At 43.9% G+C, this 19494-nt stretch overlaps 1 protein-coding gene across 4 annotated transcripts in view; it reads left to right on the top strand.

The window, feature by feature from the left end:
- Epb41l4b (erythrocyte membrane protein band 4.1 like 4B) overlaps positions 1–19494 on the top strand; it is a 132152-nt gene that overhangs the window by 79976 nt on the left and 32682 nt on the right. For all 4 annotated transcript variants that reach the window (XM_074051307.1, XM_074051308.1, XM_020175896.2 and 1 more), the window contains exons 16-18: positions 11467–11684; positions 13618–13736; positions 18087–18212. In XM_074051307.1, the coding sequence (XP_073907408.1) occupies positions 11467–11684; positions 13618–13736; positions 18087–18212 (463 nt within the window). The remainder of the gene's footprint in view (positions 1–11466; positions 11685–13617; positions 13737–18086; positions 18213–19494) is intronic.

Here is a 19494-nt window from a genome sequence, read left to right on the forward strand (position 1 = left end):
ACTTAGGAGATAGTAATTGTCTGGACTCAGATCCTAAAATTGATGTGAAGTTGCTAATCTAAATGGATCCTAAGCTCAAACCTCCGGGCTTGCACCTGTCTCTGTGCAAAGAGGCCTGGTGAAGGGAGAGAAAGGAGATTTCTTACCCGTCCTGGGACATGCTGTGGGAAGAGGCAAAGTAAACACTCAGCCCATCTTTAGCCATCTTCAGGTACAGATGTGAGCTTTGTCTTTAAGTAGACAAAGAACTGGGAACAGGGGAAGAGAGGTATACATAGTTAAACAATCCCAGTCACAGGTGTGGTCTGGTTGGTCATTGTCTCAGTCCCCTGTTCTTTAAGGATTCCGGAGAAGTTATCACTGTCATCACTTGAGGGGAGCAATCTGGTTCCTAAGACATGATTAGGCCTGATCCAGAGTGTAGCCTTACCGTTATAGGTAATTGTCCTCATTTGTGCGATGGTCTGTCCTGCAAGGCTCCACTGTTCCTCAGGGGTAGTTTCAGTCCCTTGTCATGAAGATGTCGTCAGTGCTGTCCTTCCTTGATTCCAAGGAGGCTGCAGGAGAGAATGGCTCTGAGCAAAGGACAAGTACAAAATGGAGACAGTGATGTCAAGCTTTTCTCCTGTATTTAGTGCTTTCCAGCAAAAGCAGTTTAAGTACCTCTTATACTATCATCCTAGGTCTTAGCACACAATCATATAATCCCTTCACAGTTTCTCTGACCTTACTTGCACATGTGTATACACACGCACACAAGCACAGGAAAATAGTCATTAAGAAAGCCATTGTAAAACTTAGCAAAGATAACATCAAGACAGAATGGATTTTCTGAAGGAAAAATTTCAAGTCCTGCTTACCTGCTTATAGTCTTTCATTGAAGTCAACTGATAGCAGTTACTCCAAAGGAAAATTCTAGACTCAGAAGATGAATGTACCTACCCTACTCCGGCTCATATAAGACAGGCCCAGCTACCACACTGAACCTTAAAGACTCTCTAAGATTTGAAGTATTTTATAATTTGCAGAAATTAAATATGTAGTTAGGGATTTCTAAGGAATTCATGACCAAAGTGAAACTTTTATAAATAGATAGTTGATAATTACCTAAGGAAGATTAAAATGTAATGCGCTAAAACTAATTAAGTGAACAAGTATTTGCTCTTCTTCTACACGGTACCATGTACTGGTGTGTTGAGAAGGGCGCCATGTTTGGCTCCAGGTAGCTAGTAAACTAACTGAAGTGAGGACCCACCTAGTAGGAAATCACGTCACCATGTGGGAGAATTTTCTTCTGCCAATTAGTCATTTATATAAACTAAGCTAAACCACATCAAAAAGTTTAATGGGCAGGGCAGTGCTGGGAATCCCAGGGCTTTATGCATGCTAAGAACAAAAAATGTCATTTTGACCTTTTCAGACAAGAGGGAGGTAAGGTAGAGTCATCTTTCTTCTAGTCTTTTTAAAAAAAAAGTAAAAATCATCCCAAATTAACAGACCTGACGTTAGTAGTGTGTCACCTTTCTACGATGTTCAATACAATTTTCTTCTCAAGCTCATTATGAAAAAAGTAGTTTTTCAAATATATATTCAGCTTACTGACAAAGAGCATGCTTGCACTCAATTTAATAAGAAGTAACAGTATGCTGGTCTGTTAAGTCTGCTAGATTATAACTGAAATAAGTGACAGGTGTCTTGGGAACTAGGATAACAAATGCACCTTCTGTCATCTTTCAATCAGACATGGCAGAGATCAAGTTATTTCATTATGTCATGCTGTGGTTCCTGGCATGTAAACACTTAATAAATATCCTGGAATGCAGTGTCTGGGACCACGATAAGTGAAGCGAGTTACCTGAGATCCCAGCCGAAGAGCAGCAAAGCCAAAGCTAAGTGCCCACCAGCATTCTTCATCATTAGACATCTTTAGTGTCACTCAGCACTAATGAGAGCACAGGGCTCTACAGTCTAGCTGCCTAGGTTCGAATCCCAGCTCTGCCATTTACTAGCCCCGTGACTTTGGGAAAGTGACTTAGTCTTTCTGTTCCTCTTTCCTTACCTATAAAACACAGATAATTGGCCATTCTTCAAATGGTTGTTGGAGAATGCATCAATTAATGGCACAGTGCTAGGTACTCAAAAATGTTAGCTGTTTTTCCTCTCTGTAAGTATTTAAGGATCTTGATTAATAATTGCACTGGTGTTTGGTCAGGAGGTTTGGTTCTGGCTGACACCATCTGTTGTGAAAACACAGCACTTGGAGGGGTCTGTCAAGAGAACCCAATTGCAGAGTCACAGTTCTGGGCCAAGGGACTGAATGTGAACTAGTGGTGGTGCTTTCCAACTTTTTTTGGACCCTGGCACACATGAAAGGTGACATGCATGTAGTGCTCTGGGGTGAGGAGATGGAGCTGCCTGAGTGAGGCTCCAGGCTCCCCAGGTCTAGCCACTTTCTCCAAGGATTAGAGGATAAATGGGTTGGTGTACTTGCAGCTCTTCTGAGGCCCATCAGTTGGGAAGCTCTCCTGAGATATTTGTCATCCTTCTCCTGATACTTTAGTTCTGTTGAGGCATATGGAATTGTCCCCACACAGGCTAAAGTAAAAAACAGCCAGGTTCTCCCACCTAGGCGGTAGACTTGGTGCTACTCTGTGGGCTGCATGGGTTCTATGACCCTGCCATGGAGTCAGGCACATGGTGTGAGTAGGTGAAAGAGTAATTCTGGGCACAGGTAAAATGCAGTGCACGTGCAGTGAGGATTCCAGACAAAGTGCTGAGCTCTTTGGATGGAGGGTGTTCTCATGTTTCCCTAAGGGAGTCATCAAGCTGGCACAACTCTTACGGGGGACTTGTTAGCTGTCCAAGAGTTTGCATTCTATTAAAAGCAGAGCATCACTGGGTGTGGTGGTACATACCTATAATCCCAACTATTCAGGAGGTGGAAGCAGAAAGATAACAAGTTCCAGGCCAGCCCTGGCAAAAAATCACAGCAAGACCCTGTTTCAGAAACAAAATAAAAACAAAAGGGCTGGGGTCATAACTCAGATAGTAGAGTGCTTGCCTAGCATGCGCAGAACCCTGGGTTCAAACAGCAATACCAGAAGGATAAATAAAAAAAAAAAAAACAACAAACAGCATCTGTTGATTTCTTGGCCTGCCTGGCCGATAATTTGGTTGTTTGGAAGGTAGAAGAAATACTGAAGGTATTTATTGTTAATTCTCGTCAACAAAGAGGACTAGAAATGCACATTAGAGTCCTTGGAAGAAAATGATCCTAACAGCTTGGAATAATTAACATCAAATGAATGGAATTTAGGGTTTAATCCTCCAAGTCTTCTCATCTTTAGACAATCACATTTCAGAAGTCAAAGAAAAGATAGGCTCAGGAGGGAGTATTTTTCACAAGGGCTTCGAATATAACATAGTTACCTGAAAGAGCAAGGTTTTTAGGGGCCCCTCAGGTAAACCCACAATTTAAGGCAGTATTTGAATGAGAAGGAAGATAGAATATATGAATAAAAATAAGGAAGCATAAGACTTTTTAAAAATAACTTTAAAGTTTTACAGATACACATTTTGGTTGGAACAAAAAGATGTTCAGTGTAATAAGTGCCCTTCTTTAAGCTGGCACTTGAGATTAACAGGACACTCCTATTTTTCTTTCCTTTTATTTATTTTTATTTAATAAGGAATACACTAGAAGGTAAAGAGAACAGAGAAAGAAAGTGGAGTCTAAGATAAGAGAGAGAGAGAGAATGAGAGAATAGTCAGGAAGCATTTCACTGCTTTGAGACTAGTTCACATTTTTAAGCTCAGAAAAATGCTCCCCAGACCACTGGGGGAGTTTTCATTTGTCACTGCTGAGGTAGCATTCAGCACCCTTGGAAAAACCTTGGAGTCTTGGAGAAATGCCAAAGAGTAAGTAGGAAGGTGCTATATGTGGGAAAATAAATTCCCAAAACTGGGCTGATGAGCTTAGTGGTGACACTAGGGAAAGTCTTGGACAGAGTCTTCTTTAAGCACCCAGTAAAGGAAGGAGTGTTCACTAAGAAACAGTATAGATCTACTTGGGGTAAGTTCTGGTAATCTTTCAAGATCTTTAGTAAGCTAAAAGTAGGACTGTCTAACTTGATAAGTGGAGTTTGTCAGGAGCCACATTTCATGTTGAACACTAGGTCATCTACAGACTGCAGAACTAAGACAAGGATTGACTGCTCAGATCCAATATCATTTTGGAGCCTTTACCAATGCAATAAGCCAGGAAAACATAATAAGGAATATATACCGGAAAGGAAGAACAAAGTCATTGACTGGGCTGGGGATATATCTCAGTGGAAGAGTGCCTGCCTTGCATGCTCAGGGTGCTAGGCCCAGGACACACATACACACACCAAAAAAGAAAAAAAATTCAGGTGACTATCTTAAAATATGAAATGAATTCCCACTAATAGAGTTCAGGTCTAGGAGTGTGACTCAGGTGGTAGAGCGCTTGCTTAAGCATGAGGCCCTGAGTTTAATACCCATTACCCACCCCCCCACACACACATGAACAGTTAATAAATACATAAAATAAGAGTTCATCAAAGTGGCCAGACACAGAAATACTCTACAATCAAGTAGCTTTGTATATCTAATTATTTTTAAAATAGGGGAAATGTAATCATGCTATTTCATTTGAAATTGTGGCAAAACTGAAAAGTCCCTAGGAGTGAAGTTTAGTAAGATATGTTCCATCCCTTAAATGAAAGTTAAAAATTTTGACTGAATGACATTTTAAAAAGATCTGAGTAAATACAGAGAAATGTCATGTTTCTTGTGAATACCTTCTTTCAAATGAACAATATTTCAGAATTTCAGTGGGGTTTTGGGGGAGTAAACTTGAATTCTAAAGTAATCTGGAAGGCTAAGTACATGATAACAGCCAAGAAAAAAGAAAGGGAATGATGTAGGCTAGAGGATAGGATTTATAACATCACACAGAAAAGCATATGTTAAAACAAAAATAATTAAGACAATCTAATACCAGCTTAGCAATAAACAGATCATTAAGAGTGTGAAATAGTCAACAAGGAATATACTAGAAGATAAAAAGAATAGAGAAAAAAATCCAAGTCTAAGAGAAAGAGTAGTCAGAAGACATTTCACTGCGTTAAAGATTAGTTCTAGTCTTTAGGCTCAGAAAGAATGTTGCCCTGGACACTGGGAGTGTTTTCACTTGTCATTGCTGCATTAGCATTCAGCAATGGTTTGTATTTTATCTCAGTCATGGGCAATCAGGAAAACTGAAACTACTCTAGGTATTTCTTACAGAGGGAATTTAATACAGGGAATTGGTTAAACAAAGGATGAGAAAACTAAGATGCTAACTTAGGCAGTGAAGCAACCCAGAACCTGCTTATCACCCCCAGGCTAGAGGGACAAAGGGAGATGGCAGTGTTCCAGAAGAGCTAGGGACACAGGAAACCAATCAAGTGGGTACTAGAGCCACAGAGATTCAAGGCTGTTGCTGGAAACATCACTGAGACACAAGGAGATGGGGGAGAAATTTCCTCTACTTTCTGTCAATGCTCCCATTAGCCAATCCCATGCACAAGTCAGAGGGTATGGTTCCTGGGAAGTGCAGTCAAACTCCCTAGAAGCAGTGTAAGTAGGATGCAACAGGAAATGGATCTGATAACACTCAGAAAAGTGGTCAGCACAGCAAAGATGGCATTTCAAGTTTGTAGGGCAAGAACTGATTCTTTAGGGGAAGTTGAAGCAATTGGCTCTTCATTTCAGGAAAAAAGTTAAAACTTCACCTCACAGAAGATACATCTGTCCCTGTGAGCTCATAATCCAAAGGTGAAAAATGAAGTGATAGTGGTAGTAGGAAGCTCAGTCTTGTGCCCATAGTGAGTTGTGACAAGTCCCTCACCACCTAGGTGCATTATCAGCTCAAGGCGTTTGTATTTGCCACACCCTCCCCCAGCCCACTCCTGCTCATCCTGCAGAACATCAGACAGCATGTCTTCCTCTTCTGCAAGTGCCCAAGCTGAGCTGAGTCACCCCCCTGCTTGCCCTTACCAAAGCAGCAGTGAGCCTCTTGAGGGCAAAGACTTGGTTTCCCCGCCCTCATCCTTGTGCCTGCCTGCACTGGAATATTCATCCAGTGCACTGAGATGTCATTCTGTTCTCTGTCTCACCGGTATTACTGAGCACCTGCTGTGTGCATAGCACGTTTCTTAGCATAGGGGAGTCTATGCATGGGAAGTCTCTGTTTCTACAGAGCTTCCTGAGTGGCTGGGGAGACAAGACGTATGGCTGGGCACACGAGGCAGTCTCAGCCAGTGGGTTCTGAGGAGGACTTGGATTTTCCTGACAAGTAAATTTGCTGCCTTAAATAGAAGCTGAGACAGATGGGAATCTACAGCAGATGGACAGCAGTTGGGGTGGCGAGCAGTGAAACGGGAGTCCTGGACTGTGTCCCAGGCTTGGCTAGTTCCCAGTGTGTGACCTGCTCGCCTCATGCCCCACAGTGGGCCATATGCCAAAATGAGGAAGTTGGACAAGGGCAGCGGTTCTCAACTCTGGCCACAGGATGGATTTAGAGATAAATGACTATGTCATTTGGTCTGGTTAGGGCCTGCATTGGTATCTTCCAAAATCTCCCCTAGTGGTTTTAAAAAACAGATTTTATTAAGATATAGTTCATGGGTGGATATGGCTCTGAGGGTAGACTGCCTCTAGCAAGTGTGAGGCCCTGAGTTTAAACCCCAGTACCACCAAAGAAAAGAGATGTATTTCACATTCCATACAATTCCCTAAATTGTACAACTCAGTGTTTTCAAGTATTTTCCCAAAGTTGCACAACCATGGCTACAATCTAATCCTGGAATATTTTCATTCCTCCTCGAAGAAACTCAGTGCTCTCAGCAGTCACTCACTCCTTATTTTCTCCCATACTCTTGAGACCTTGGTACCCACAAATCTACTCTCTAGTTGTCGTTCTAAGCATTTCATTTAGATGGTCATCCGACATGTGGCCTTTTGTATCTGGCTTCTTTCATGGAGTATAATGTTCTAAGGTTCACTCATGGTGGAGCATAGATTGCTAACTCATTCCGTTTTACACCCATTGTACGGATGTATCACATTTTGTTTATTCAGTTGATAGAGTTTGGGTTGTTCATACCTTTGAGTGATCATGAATAATGATGCCGTGAGCATTCGTGTCTTTTTGGTGGTACTGGAGTTTAAACTTAGGGCCTTGTGCTTACCTCCACTCCTTGAGCCATGCCCCCAGCTCACACACAAGTTTTTGCATGGACATATTTCCATTTCTCTTGGGCATATATCCGGGAGCTGGATTGATAGGTCCTATGGTAACTCTAATTTTTTTCAGGAACTGCCAGGCTATTTTCAACTGACTGACTGAAGCATTTGCCTTTTCCGGCAGCGTATCGGGCTTCCCCTAGTGATTTTAATACTCATCCAGAGTTTAAAACCACTAAATTGGAGGATATCTGAGGAGCTCTATTTCTAAAACTCTGCCATTTCTTATTCAGGGTTAGATTCCCAATACTGCTCCCCAAAGCCCGTGTTGCTAGGAACTTGACTGAGCTGCAGAGTTTATGTGTGGCTCCACAGAGCACCTTGCTCACTCAGCCCTGGGTTCCACCCTCCCTGCATCTGATTGCAATTCCAGTGGTGGATCATTGAGGCTGTTGGGATTCTACCTGCAGCATGCTCTGGCAGGGAGCATGGGTGGGATTAGGCAGGAATGGAGGAGCCCCCATCCTTCTGGGCTCTGCAGAGGAGTGCACCCACTGCTAACACAGACAGTGAAGCCCCCTAGGACACAGCCTGGTGGCAATACTGCTACTCCTGAGTTGAAGGCAGAATAGGAGCCAGATCTCCCCTGAGAAACGGGAAGAGAGGAATAGCTCCAGTTCAAGTCTCCTTTGAGTTGACTAACAGGACTCATTACTCATCTTTGCGAGTCCCGATATCAGACGAGGCATCAGCAGCATCCTGGCAGGAAAGTGGTGACAACTAAACAATAATGGTGCCATTCACAGTGCCGACCACACAGCAGCTCCTTCTTCCATGTCACACTCCTTCTCTCCTGTCCACTCATGAGAGCAGAGGCTAAAACCTGCATGTCCATCCTTTGTTACCCACTCTGAAATTAGTACCTGTGACCACTTTTCAGAATTCCAGACACCTCCATCCAAAGCCTCAAGTCTCTGATGGCAGTGAGCATGGATCTGGCCTGACCTCCAGAGCCTTGGTCAGCATTCCTGGGGCTCATGCACTCCTGTGTACCCTTGGACTCTCTGTCATGGGCTGACCTTCTTTGAGGTCAACAGGACAGTTGCACAACCTCATAGATACTACATACATCTTAGTCTATGGCAATGGCGCTTCCAGGAATTCTCCAGGGAACAATCCATGAGGCCACAAGCAGTTTCCTTAATGGACCCATACCCCCACAAAACTCCACGCTAGCATCTTTAGGATGGTCCCCATGGGAGTAAGCAGAGGATGCTTCCAGATCATTCCACCACCTGCTTAGGAGCCTTTGTTCTTTGAAAGACCCTTAACCCAACTTGATTTCTGGGTCCAGCCCCTGGCAGCTTCTCTGACCCTCATCTGTTTCTCTTCCCATTTCTCTGTTTCTCATTCTGCCCCTTAGATACTGTAAGATGAAAGTCACACTTGCATGTTTTACTTGACATGTTATTAAGTGCAATTTCTCACTTCCTGCATATATAGTTTTTTTTTTTTTAACGGTTTGACTCTACACGCTGGGCTTCCTTGAAATAAAAAACTGCACACTTTTAATTTGCAAAGACAAGTACATTGGTACCTGTGTGTGCTCCCAGGTCCATGGCAGACATCACTAATCACAGCACTCTCCCTCTGAGCTGGGCACAATCTCAGAACCCTTCATCTTGCATGCTGGACAGGGAGTGAGGATCAGTTGGAGTTGGCATCAGAGATGGTATCTATTCGCCTCCTTTCACAATCTCTTGCTCAAAGCTTTCCAACTCCTTCCACATCCAGCCCTGAGTGTATGCCAGATCTCTGTGACCAGACATCCTTCCCTGGGCCTTTCCCATTGTAAGCCATCTGAAGCTCAAGCTCGTCAAAGCAGCCTCATTCTCCCTCCTTTCTTCTATTAATGACACTGCATGCCTGGTCCTCCAGTTTAAGAAACATGGGGTTTCCCATGTTTCCAGCTAGTGCCTCTACCTGGTCACTCTCTCCTGTTCAGTGCCCCTCTGATCTGTCCTCCTGCCTGGATAGTTCCAGTGCCCACTCAGATTTTTGGTAGGTTGGCAGTAGTGAGGATGGAGGGCAGGGGAAGGCAAGCCTTAGGCTGGAAAGTCTCTCCAGTCTCCCAGGCAAAGGGCATTCACTCTCCTGGCCTCTGCACCCTCGTAAGGCAAATAACATTTTCAATGTATTCGAGAGACAGGAAAAAAATGTTAACAGGCTTTAGAGTAGATAGAGCTGTTGTCAAATCCCAGCTTCTTAACTTCATTCTTCCTTCCTTCCTCCCTCCCTCCCTCTCTTCCTTCCTTCCTTCTTCCTCCTTCCTTCTCTTCCTCCCTCCCTATCTGTATCCCTCCCTCCTTTCCTTCCCAGATACTTTAAGGAACAAAGGCCTATGCACATACAAAATGGGCTCGTTTCTGTAAAGTAGCTGGCACAGTTGGGAGAAAGGGTGATCTGGAAATGTGCCCAGCAGTCTCTTAACCTACCTCTTGCTACAGATGAGGGAAGTGAGGTCCGGAGCCACTGCCCAAGGTTCCACTGCAAGAGCAGGACTAGGTCTAGAGCCCAGGGTTTCAGCTCCAACTCAGTTTTGCTGGCCCTGGGTATGTTTCGTGGCATATGTGCTTGTCCATACAAAGTTTTCAGAAGCAATCAGCATGGGTCAGAGCTCCAGCTCTTGAAGCAGTGGGGACAATGTCATTTCTTCTGGAGTACATTCTGCCTCTGCAGCAGCGATATCTGTGATACTTTCTTTCCCCAGTGTCCCCAAGTGACAGGCCCTGCTCACTCTGTTTCCGGAGCATCCCAGGGCATGGCTGCCACCCTTCCCTTGGTGCCTTGTTGCCCAGGTGATTACTGGCACAATTAGCCCTCCCAACTAGCCCTGGCTTGCTTTTTTACTCTCACCTGCTGCTGATTCCCTCTTTCTCCCTCTCTTCTCGACACCCTGCTCTTCCAGCCACAGCACATTTATTCCTTAGGCCGCTGACAGCTCTTTCTACCTCTTCTACCTAAAAGAAATTACACACACACACACACACACACACACACACACACTGATTTAGAGCATGTGGGTTATAAATGGGAGAAACCCAAGTACCTTAATCGATTAATAAAGTCTCTGAACCTTATAATTACAAAGTGCAGCAGTAGTATCAGCTTCAGGTATGGCTGTATCTAGGTACTCAAATGCTACCATTAAAGTGTTTTCTTCCTCCATCTGCCTCTAATCTCTGCTCATCTTTTCATCTTTTGTGTCTTGACATCATTCCCATAGATTCTACTTCCTTATGTCCAGAAAACATGGTCATGAGAAGCCAAATTTATCCTCACAGCCAGGGCTGGCTTCTTAATTATGCACAGTGAGCACAGTGCCATGGGTCCACAGTACTGTCCAAACCCACAAAATGTTTTCTTTTAAAGCCAGAGGAAAAAATGAACTTTTAGCTGTAGATGTTTTATTATATGATATTAGTATACCTAATATTACTTATATAAATATTGTCATAAAGTTATATATATGTATATATTTGGTGGTGGTGGTTCTGGGAATTGTTCATTCTTTGGGACCATCTGAGTATCTGATGGATCACATCCCAGAATGAGTCATTCTAGCTAGAAGGATGAAGGATTCTGGTTGGTCAGCCTTGAGTCTCAGCTCTGGGACCCAGAGCAGTAATGTCAACAGAGGTGTTCTACATGTTGGCATAGGCGGAGAGAAACTTCTAGTTTGGAGCACAATCTTATCATAGGATCATGTAAAGCTTATTTCTTATTATTGTTTTTATTTCTTCCTCTGTTTAGAGAATGTCTTTAAAAAATACAACTCATTTTTATGTTATCTCAAAGTTAAAAATTTTTTTAAGGAACAAAGTGTCAGGTCTCTGAAATATACAGATGTCTTCTTCATTCTTTTTCTTTATATACAATATAACTATAATCTATTTTAAATAGAGCTCTATTTGGTGAATCTGTTTCTCTTGGTGTCTGATCCTATAAAGGACGCACAAGACTTTTCTAAACCCTACTTTTCCCTGAATGCAGTGGAACATGCCTGTAATTCCAGCACTGGGGAGACTAATGTAAGAAACCACAAGTTCAAGGCCAGTCTGAGCTACATAGTGAAACACTGTCTCAAAAAAAAATCATCAATCAATAAACCAATCAATCCTGCTTTTCTAAATCCTGCCCTTGTCACTGTCACAGCTACCCGCTCCCCTCCCCAGTGCTCAGCCCCTCGGACCGGCTGCCATTTGGCATTGAGGAGAACGGGGGCACACCGTTCCCCCCCAAAGCTTCTGGAAGGCATCACCACCAGCACCAGCACCAGCACCAGCACCACTCCCACTACGGCCTCTCACTGACCCTAGAGAGCAAAGAAGGGCCTCTGAGGTCCCCGAACTCCAGCAGCAAGCCCCTTACCAGTAAGTGGGGCAAGGGGGTGGGGCGAGGCTGTGGGACTGGGGTGGCTTTCCTGGTGCTCACCTTGCCTGTGTTGCGTTGTGCTGGTCACAAGGTTTGAGCGGAGGGGACAGCAGCTTGATGCATTTAGGCAGGGCCATCTAGACATGGTAGATTACCAAGAATCTCCAATTCCTCCTCCCTTCCTAGCAGGTCTCTCCTTGGGCAATGCCCAGCACTGAAAAAGAGAAATGGGGAGGTGGTGACTGGGGTTTCCACTATCCTGATTATAGGAAACCTGTCCTGTCCCCTTTCTGATCCTCCACTTCTGAGAGCAAGGTGGTGTCACTTGTGATGCAGGCCCCAGTAGGAGAAGTCACAGTTATAAACATGGTTAGCAATATGATGGAGTCATTCCATATCTGTTAAATCTAACAAAAAATGGGCTTGAATTTTTTACATCTGTTATTTTATTTTTCTAGAAACGCATTTGTAGTATATTTTATCAAAGAATTTATCTCTGATGGGGATAGAACTTTATCTTTTTCACACTGGGTTTGAAAAGCGCTGAGGTAGAGGCCAGAGTCCCCAGGCCGCAATGCTGGGTTCTTGCCTGGCAACCAGGTCCCCTCTCCAATCCTCAGTTTCCTCGTCTGTGAATGGGATAGAGGATGTCAAGTGATTGCCAGGAACCTCCCAGCCTAACACTTAGGAGTCTGTGAGCTGGTGAAAACGAATGGGTCACTCTGTCCTCACCTATGGACCACAGGGAGAGGTGCTAGGGGTCTGGGCTGGCTTAACTGGAAATGGGAACTCATAACCCACCTGGTATGAAGAATCTAAACTCAGAGCCCTCATTGCCGCCCTTGCTGCCCTTCCCCAGGTCCCTGCTCCATTCTTTCACATCTGGGTAATCACAGCAGCCTCCTGACGGGCTCCTACTTCAGTGAGGACTCCATCCAGAAGCTGCAAAGTCTGCGCTCACCAGAGAGCACAGACCTTTCCATTATTCTTGACTGTCCTGGGATAAGGGCTGCCTGCAGACATCGCTTCATAGTCTAGGCTCAGACAAGGCCTCCAGCCTCCCCCACTCCCCAGCATCCTCTCAGTACACAGAACCACTCCTCTCTCACCAAATACTGTGCCAATACAGCACTGTCCTTTGCAAATGCTTTTCCTTCTGCCTGGAAGGTTTTTCTCTGCCCTAGTGAACTCCTGTACATCCCTCAGAAGCCATCTCATGTGTTATCAGTGAAACATTGCCTGTCACCCCTTCCCCATTCCTGGCTTTGGAGTGCCTTGTCTCTTGCTCCTATAGCAATTAATTAAACCTGGTATTACTTTTATTTGGAATCTCATGGACATTCCAGTCTTAGAATTGTGTCTCATTCACCTTTATTTCAGCACCCAGATACCAATTGCTAGCAATACTTGGCACAAAGTTTACTATGCAGTGAATATTTAATATTTAATGAATATTTAGTATATTAATAAATTCAAGCTGGAGGGAGGAGTGGTGGCAAACGAATCCAAAGTAGTACAGAAGTCAAAATCAATGGACTTGATCTTAAAACTGCAACATGGCTTTTAAAGGCACATTTTATACCCATTAGCACAAACACTAATTTTTTCCAGTTTGCACAGTGCATTTCCATTTTTAAATGGAATTTAAATATACATGAATAACCTCACTCGATATTCACAGCAATCCTACAAGGTGAGTAATTTTATTCTCATTTTTAAATGGCGTAGTGAGATGAGGCATCTTTCCCAGGGACCCCCAGCTCACGTGGGAGAGTCTGGCTATGAAATCTTTACTCTCATACTGCATCAAGTTGGAGGAGGTGGTGGCAGGCAGAAGGGTGCTGGGAGTCAGGTTCAGGTAAGAGTCCCTCATCCCTGATGTCTCTCTGTCCTTCCAACCTTTCCTTTGTGTCTGTTCTGGCCACTTTGTAGAGTTGAACCCGGGAGCACCTGCCCTGTTCAGCGAAGCTGCCGCTCATCTGAAGAAGCTGGAACTGGAGACAGTGAAGGCTGCTGGACCCTGGCCCGCCCTGCACATCAACATCAACAAGGTGTGGGCCAGAGCCCTGCCAGGAGCATGGCAAGGTGCTCGCGTCCAGCCTGTACCGATTACCCTGGCTGGCCTCCGAGCTCATGGGTCTCCACCAGGAGGGATTTCCCCTTCCTTCCCTCCTTCCTTCCTTCCTCCCTCCCTCCCTCCCTGCAGGCCACTTTGACTTTGTCCTAACTCCTAAGCAAAGTGTATCACTTCAGGCTCTGATTCCTTAGCATTAATAAAGACCTCACTTGTCATCATGACCCCACAATTGGGAGCCACTGGCTTGGATGGTTTGCAAAAATTTCTTCCCCAGCCTTAAGGATGGCACATTCTGATTCTTCTAAGGTGCTGATAGACTTCTGTTCTTAATTTAGTGATGAGAAGTCATTTTACCCAGTTCTAAAGGAGTACTCACAATGACCACAGGAATTTAAATCTCATCAGATTTCCAACATGTAAACCATTGGTTAAACAATTTAAATATGCATGGGATCATTTCTTTTATCTCCAAATGACATCTTCAAACAGATAGCCTAATTCCAACTATGATAATATCAGCACCAAATTGTCATTCATTTGTATTGTGTTTTGTTTTGGTTTGACTTGTTTTTTGCTGTACTGGGGTTTGAACTCAGGGCCTTCACCTTGAGCCACTCTGCCAGCCCCTTGATTTGATGGGTTTTTTCAAGATAGGGAATCAAGAACTATTTGCCTGGGCTGGCTTCGAACTGTGATCCTCCTGATCTCTGCCTCCTGAGAAGGTAGGATTACAGACATGAGCCACCCAGCTTATTTTTGTTTTTTAAGACAGAGTCTCACCATGTATCTGAGGCTGGCCTGGGACTCGTGCTTTGATTGGCCTCAAACTCAGGATCCTCCTGCCTATGCCTCCCAGGTGCTGGGATTAGAGGCCTGTGTCATCATGCCCATCTCACGTTTCTGTGTTCTGAAATCACTGTGCCATAGTGAATGATAAAGTACCTCCCCCTAGTTTTATTTATTTATTTATTTATTTTGTGGTGTTGGGGGTTGAACTCTGAGCCTCACACTTTCTACACAGTCACTCTACCACTTGAGTCACACAAATTGAACCTGAAGTATGGTCATTCAAAAGACAGAAAGTACAAAATTTGTGAGACCATCCTCCAGGCTGGAACTGTGGCCTTATAATCTCCTGTAGCGACACCTTGCAAACAAACAAAAAGTCACCCAACGGGGCACAAATGTTCCAAAATTTATTTTGGCCTTTACCTGAGTCAATACATACAGCTAACATTACTGCTCTTGCTTTGTCCAGATGGAACAGGAATAAGCCAGCTTGAATTTTATGTCCAAAAAAGCAGTTTAGAATGACTAAGAAGGTGAAAATCAATGCTCAATGCTATTCTTTTCTTATTTTAGCTGCATTCCAATTTTTTAAGCAGGTCTTCGGTCGTTACTGTCAGTGTAACTACATTCCCTTAAGCAACTGTCAAAACCCTCAAATGGGCTTTGTAACTAATTTAATTCCTGGATCCCAGGGTATTAGTTAAAAAAACTGAAGCCTAATTAAAAGTTAACTCTTCATACCTCAATGAAAATATCCATTTTAAGTGTGGAACAAATATCTTAATGTAACTGAGTTGACAAACACAGAATAAATTATCCAAAGTCTTTACTTACAAACTTCACCTTTCAAAATAATAAGTTATAAATAAGTTACTCGTTTGCCTCAAGGAGAAAGCGAAATCCCTCAGGAAAGTGAGTCCAGGCAAATGAGCCAGGTCTTCAAGCCTAACTCACTGGCTTAGAATCGCTGTGTCCTCACATTTGATGTGTTTTTTTTAATTGTATTTTCTTTTTTCCTGCAGTACTGGGGTTTGAACTCAGCGCCTTGGACTTGCTAGGCAGATGCTCTACCACCTGAGCTATGCCCCCAGGCTTTTTTTTTTTACTTTAGTTATATTTTAGATAGAGTCTTATGCTTTTGCCCAGGCCAACCTCAGACTGCAATTCTCCTACATATGCCTCCTGCATAATTGGAATTGTAAGCACACAACACCACGCCTGGCTTGTTTTTTGAGATAGGCTCTCATTTTAACTTTTTTTTGGCCCTAGTTGGCATGAAACCTCAATCCTTCTTATCTCCATCTCTTGAATAGCTGGGATTACAAGTGTGTATCGCCATGCCAGCGCTGTATTTTCTTTCTAACCAAAGCATCTAGCATACGTGCCATTCATATCTTTTTTTTCTCATTTGATCATCCTAAAAATCTTACGAAGGAAGAAACTGAGGCAGAGAGGTTAAGGGGAGCTGGTATGGTTGAGTGGTTAAGAACTCGGGCTTTGGAGTCAACCAAAGTCACCATTCCTGGTTGTACATCTTGGCTCCTATGCTTACCTTTTCTGTGACCTTAGGCAAGTGACTTCCTACTGCCCTGCTTTATTTTTTCATGTATGATAATACTCTGGTTTCTTTTCAGGTCATGTACATCTTTTACTTTTTACTGAAGTGGGTGTAATAGCAGTACCTGCCTTCAGATGGAAGGACAAATGAGAGGATTCAGTGACAGCACATATGAAGTGTGTAGTCAGGTGCTCAACTATAATCCCACCTATGGGGGAGGTAGAGGCAGAAGGATCTCAAGTTTGAGGCCATCCCAAGCAAAGTTGAGGAGATCCTATCTCAAAAAACAAACAACAAACAAAAAAATACTCAAGTGTTAGGGTGCTCATTTAGTAAGTAGAGGCCCTGGGTTCAATCCCCCATACCACATACGCTAATATGGATGCTAATACTGCTGCTAACGAGAGCTCAGTAATATTGACTACCGCCATTGCTTTTCTTTTTGTCACCATCACCATCATCTAGAAAGGGAAAGTTGAGGTTCAAATCCAGAACTTCTGCCTCAACCTGTCTTGGTAGTAAATGAAGTTGCTGGGCTCTGCTTGTTCTACCACAAACTCCTCTGTGAGTCCATAGGTCCCACTGGGAAACTCTCTCTTGTGTCCCCTTTTCTTTATTAAATAATGTCTGCCAGCCCACTGCCCTATGCTTCCTCTGTGGCATTCATAATATTCCTACAAGGGGTACCGAGACCCTCAGTACTCCTTAGTACTTAGTGAATAACATTAATGTCAGAACCTGAAAAACCTTGGGGCCTTAGAATATTTTATTCTTGTCCTGGTACATGGTGGCTGTCATGGTCCTGATACACAGAATTGACTTCTAATAATCATAATCTGTGCCTTTCTTATTAAACATCTGTCTCTTTGGGTAATAACAACACTGTTAACACACATTAACACACAGTCACTGTTTATTTGGCACCTGCTCTGTTCCCAGCCTGATATTGTACTGGGATTTGCAGTGACCGTGATAGGTATGATGAACAAAAAAAAAGTGATGTGTGTACCATCGAAGATGATTTCAGGCTACACTCATCGATGGGTATTTTTTATTTTAATAGTTATGTAAATATCATTATGACTATGGTAATAAATGCAATAGTTACCAACCTATGATTTCAAAGATATTATTGCTTCAACATGCTTCGTATGAAACTCAGGGTAACCCACCTTAACTGGGTCACGTGAATCTTAGGTACGTGTTCAGTTAATAGGTGGGAGATGGCAATGGCAGAGAAGGTAGTCCAAATTACACTAACGTAATATGAGGCTGAGGGCATGGCTCAGTGGTTAGAGTAGTACTCAGCCTGGACAAGGCCCCGGGTTCCATCTTCCCACACCAAAACAACTAAGGGAACATAGATACAAATTCCTTGCTGAGAATCATAGTTTCCAGCCAGGTTTATTGTAAAAGTATCAACAGATTTTTTGCACTTTCCCCCTTGATTCTACAAATCATACAGGCAGGGTCTTTCTATGTCAGAGGCAGCAGTTATGGGGAAAATAGTGCTGGAGTGGGTGTAGGGAGGTTGAAACTAAGTCCTGGTCCTGTCACTGGCTTTCACTGCATGATCGTGGACAATCCCTTCCTGCCTTGAACCTTCACTTCCCCACTCCTGATCCATCCTCTCGCTGCCTCCCAAAGAGATATGCTTGTGAATCTTCTGCACAGTAAAACACTGGCTCAAGCATAGGAGCTGATGGTGGCATCAGCAGACTGCATGGAGCAAGTCTCCCCACTGGTGCCCCCTGCTGGCAAAGCAAAAATAAGCTGGTTCTCAGCCCCAGGTCCACAAAATAGAGGCCCAGAGGTGCATCTGGATGATGGTTTAGCAACCACCCTTACTCGGACACTTACTTCTCTGCTGTTTCACTGTTGCAATTATTAGGTAAAGTTAATGCATATGCTTTCTTTTGTCCTTGTTCATAACCTTTTGAAAAAATAATCTGTCACCTATATTTTGCTTTGCCTCAGGCTGAAGAGAAGAAAGTTTCGGAGAAGACCCTTCAGAGCCCACTGTTGCCTTCCCCCGTGGTGGATCACGTGAAGTGCAACATTTTGAAAGCGCAGTTGGAGAATGCTCCTCGGGTGAATGCCCAGGTGTGCTTTGCTTTGATTTCATGTTCAAGGGCAAGAGAAAGGACTGTGATGTGGTGTCAGTCAGGGTTTCCTGGAGTCAGAGCCACATGTGGTGCATGAATGAGAATTTTAATGTAAGAATGACTAACTGGTGTACAGTTATGAGGTGGACAAGTGAAAGAGGAGGGAGAACTGCAAGGAGCAGATGTCACATGTTAATGTGTGCGAGCCAGCAGGAGAACAGCCCCAGGGATTGAATAGGTCAGGGTGGGGACTAATGACTGCATCTCTACCTATCTCCCAGGACCCCATTTTGATTCACACAACGCTGAGGGACTAGGTTCAGGAAGTATGTCCCATCCTAACAGCTGAGGGAGCAAAGATGCTGTCAATATTAAAATGTAGATGCTCAGAGGAGGAGCCCATGCAGGGGGCTTCTGAGCAGGGATCTCTATGGCCAGTACTGGGGCCTCTGAGCTGAACCATGTGTCCTGGTTCCAGCTTCTGAGGGGGAGAGCAGTCAGCGAGCTGTGCTGTGTCCAAGGTGGACATGATGACACTGGATCTGTCAGTGCTGGAAAATTGTAACATGGACTTAGCAGCACCAGGGTTCAGGGCCAGGCTGGGTGTCCCACAGGAACAGGAAGCAGACAGGAAGGAGCAAGTCCTTCCCCGCTGGCGCCCCTGCTGGTAAAGCAGAAGTGAATTTGCTGGTTTTCAGCCCAGGTCCACAAAGTAGTGGTTCAGAAGGTGAGTTTGCCAATGAGAGATGATTGTTTAATAACCACCATAAATTCCCCCACTTGTACTCATAACAAAGATAACTGGTTATATAGCGACCACTACATGCTCCCTGCATCCCTAAATGCAGCCTTGGAATCTTATTTTATTTTATTTATTTTTGTGGTACTGGAATTGAACCCAGGGCCTGTGTATGCTAGGCAGGCGTTCTACCACTTGAGCCACAACCCCAGCTCTTTAGTTTGTGTTTTGTTCTCTCAAGACAGGGTCTTGCTAACTTTTTACCTGGGCTGACCTATAATTTGTGACCTTCCTGCCTCTACCTTCCCAGGAGCTGAGATTATAGGTGTGTACCTCCATGTCCAGCTCTCAGAATCATTTTCTTGATGGTGTTCCAAAGTGAACACTTACCATCCCTACCCTGAAAACAGCATATAGAAAGCTATAGTTATCTCCGAGTTCATCAGAAAATATGTAATGCTTTTCATTCCTTATGAAGCTAATATGAAGGCCTATGTTGCCAAGGATACAGTTTCAGTAATCCATTATACTATTGTCTCCA

The sequence above is a fragment of the Castor canadensis genome, chromosome 13 (genome assembly GCF_047511655.1).
Source record: "Castor canadensis chromosome 13, mCasCan1.hap1v2, whole genome shotgun sequence".
In the NCBI taxonomy this organism is placed as follows: Eukaryota; Metazoa; Chordata; class Mammalia; order Rodentia; family Castoridae; genus Castor; species Castor canadensis.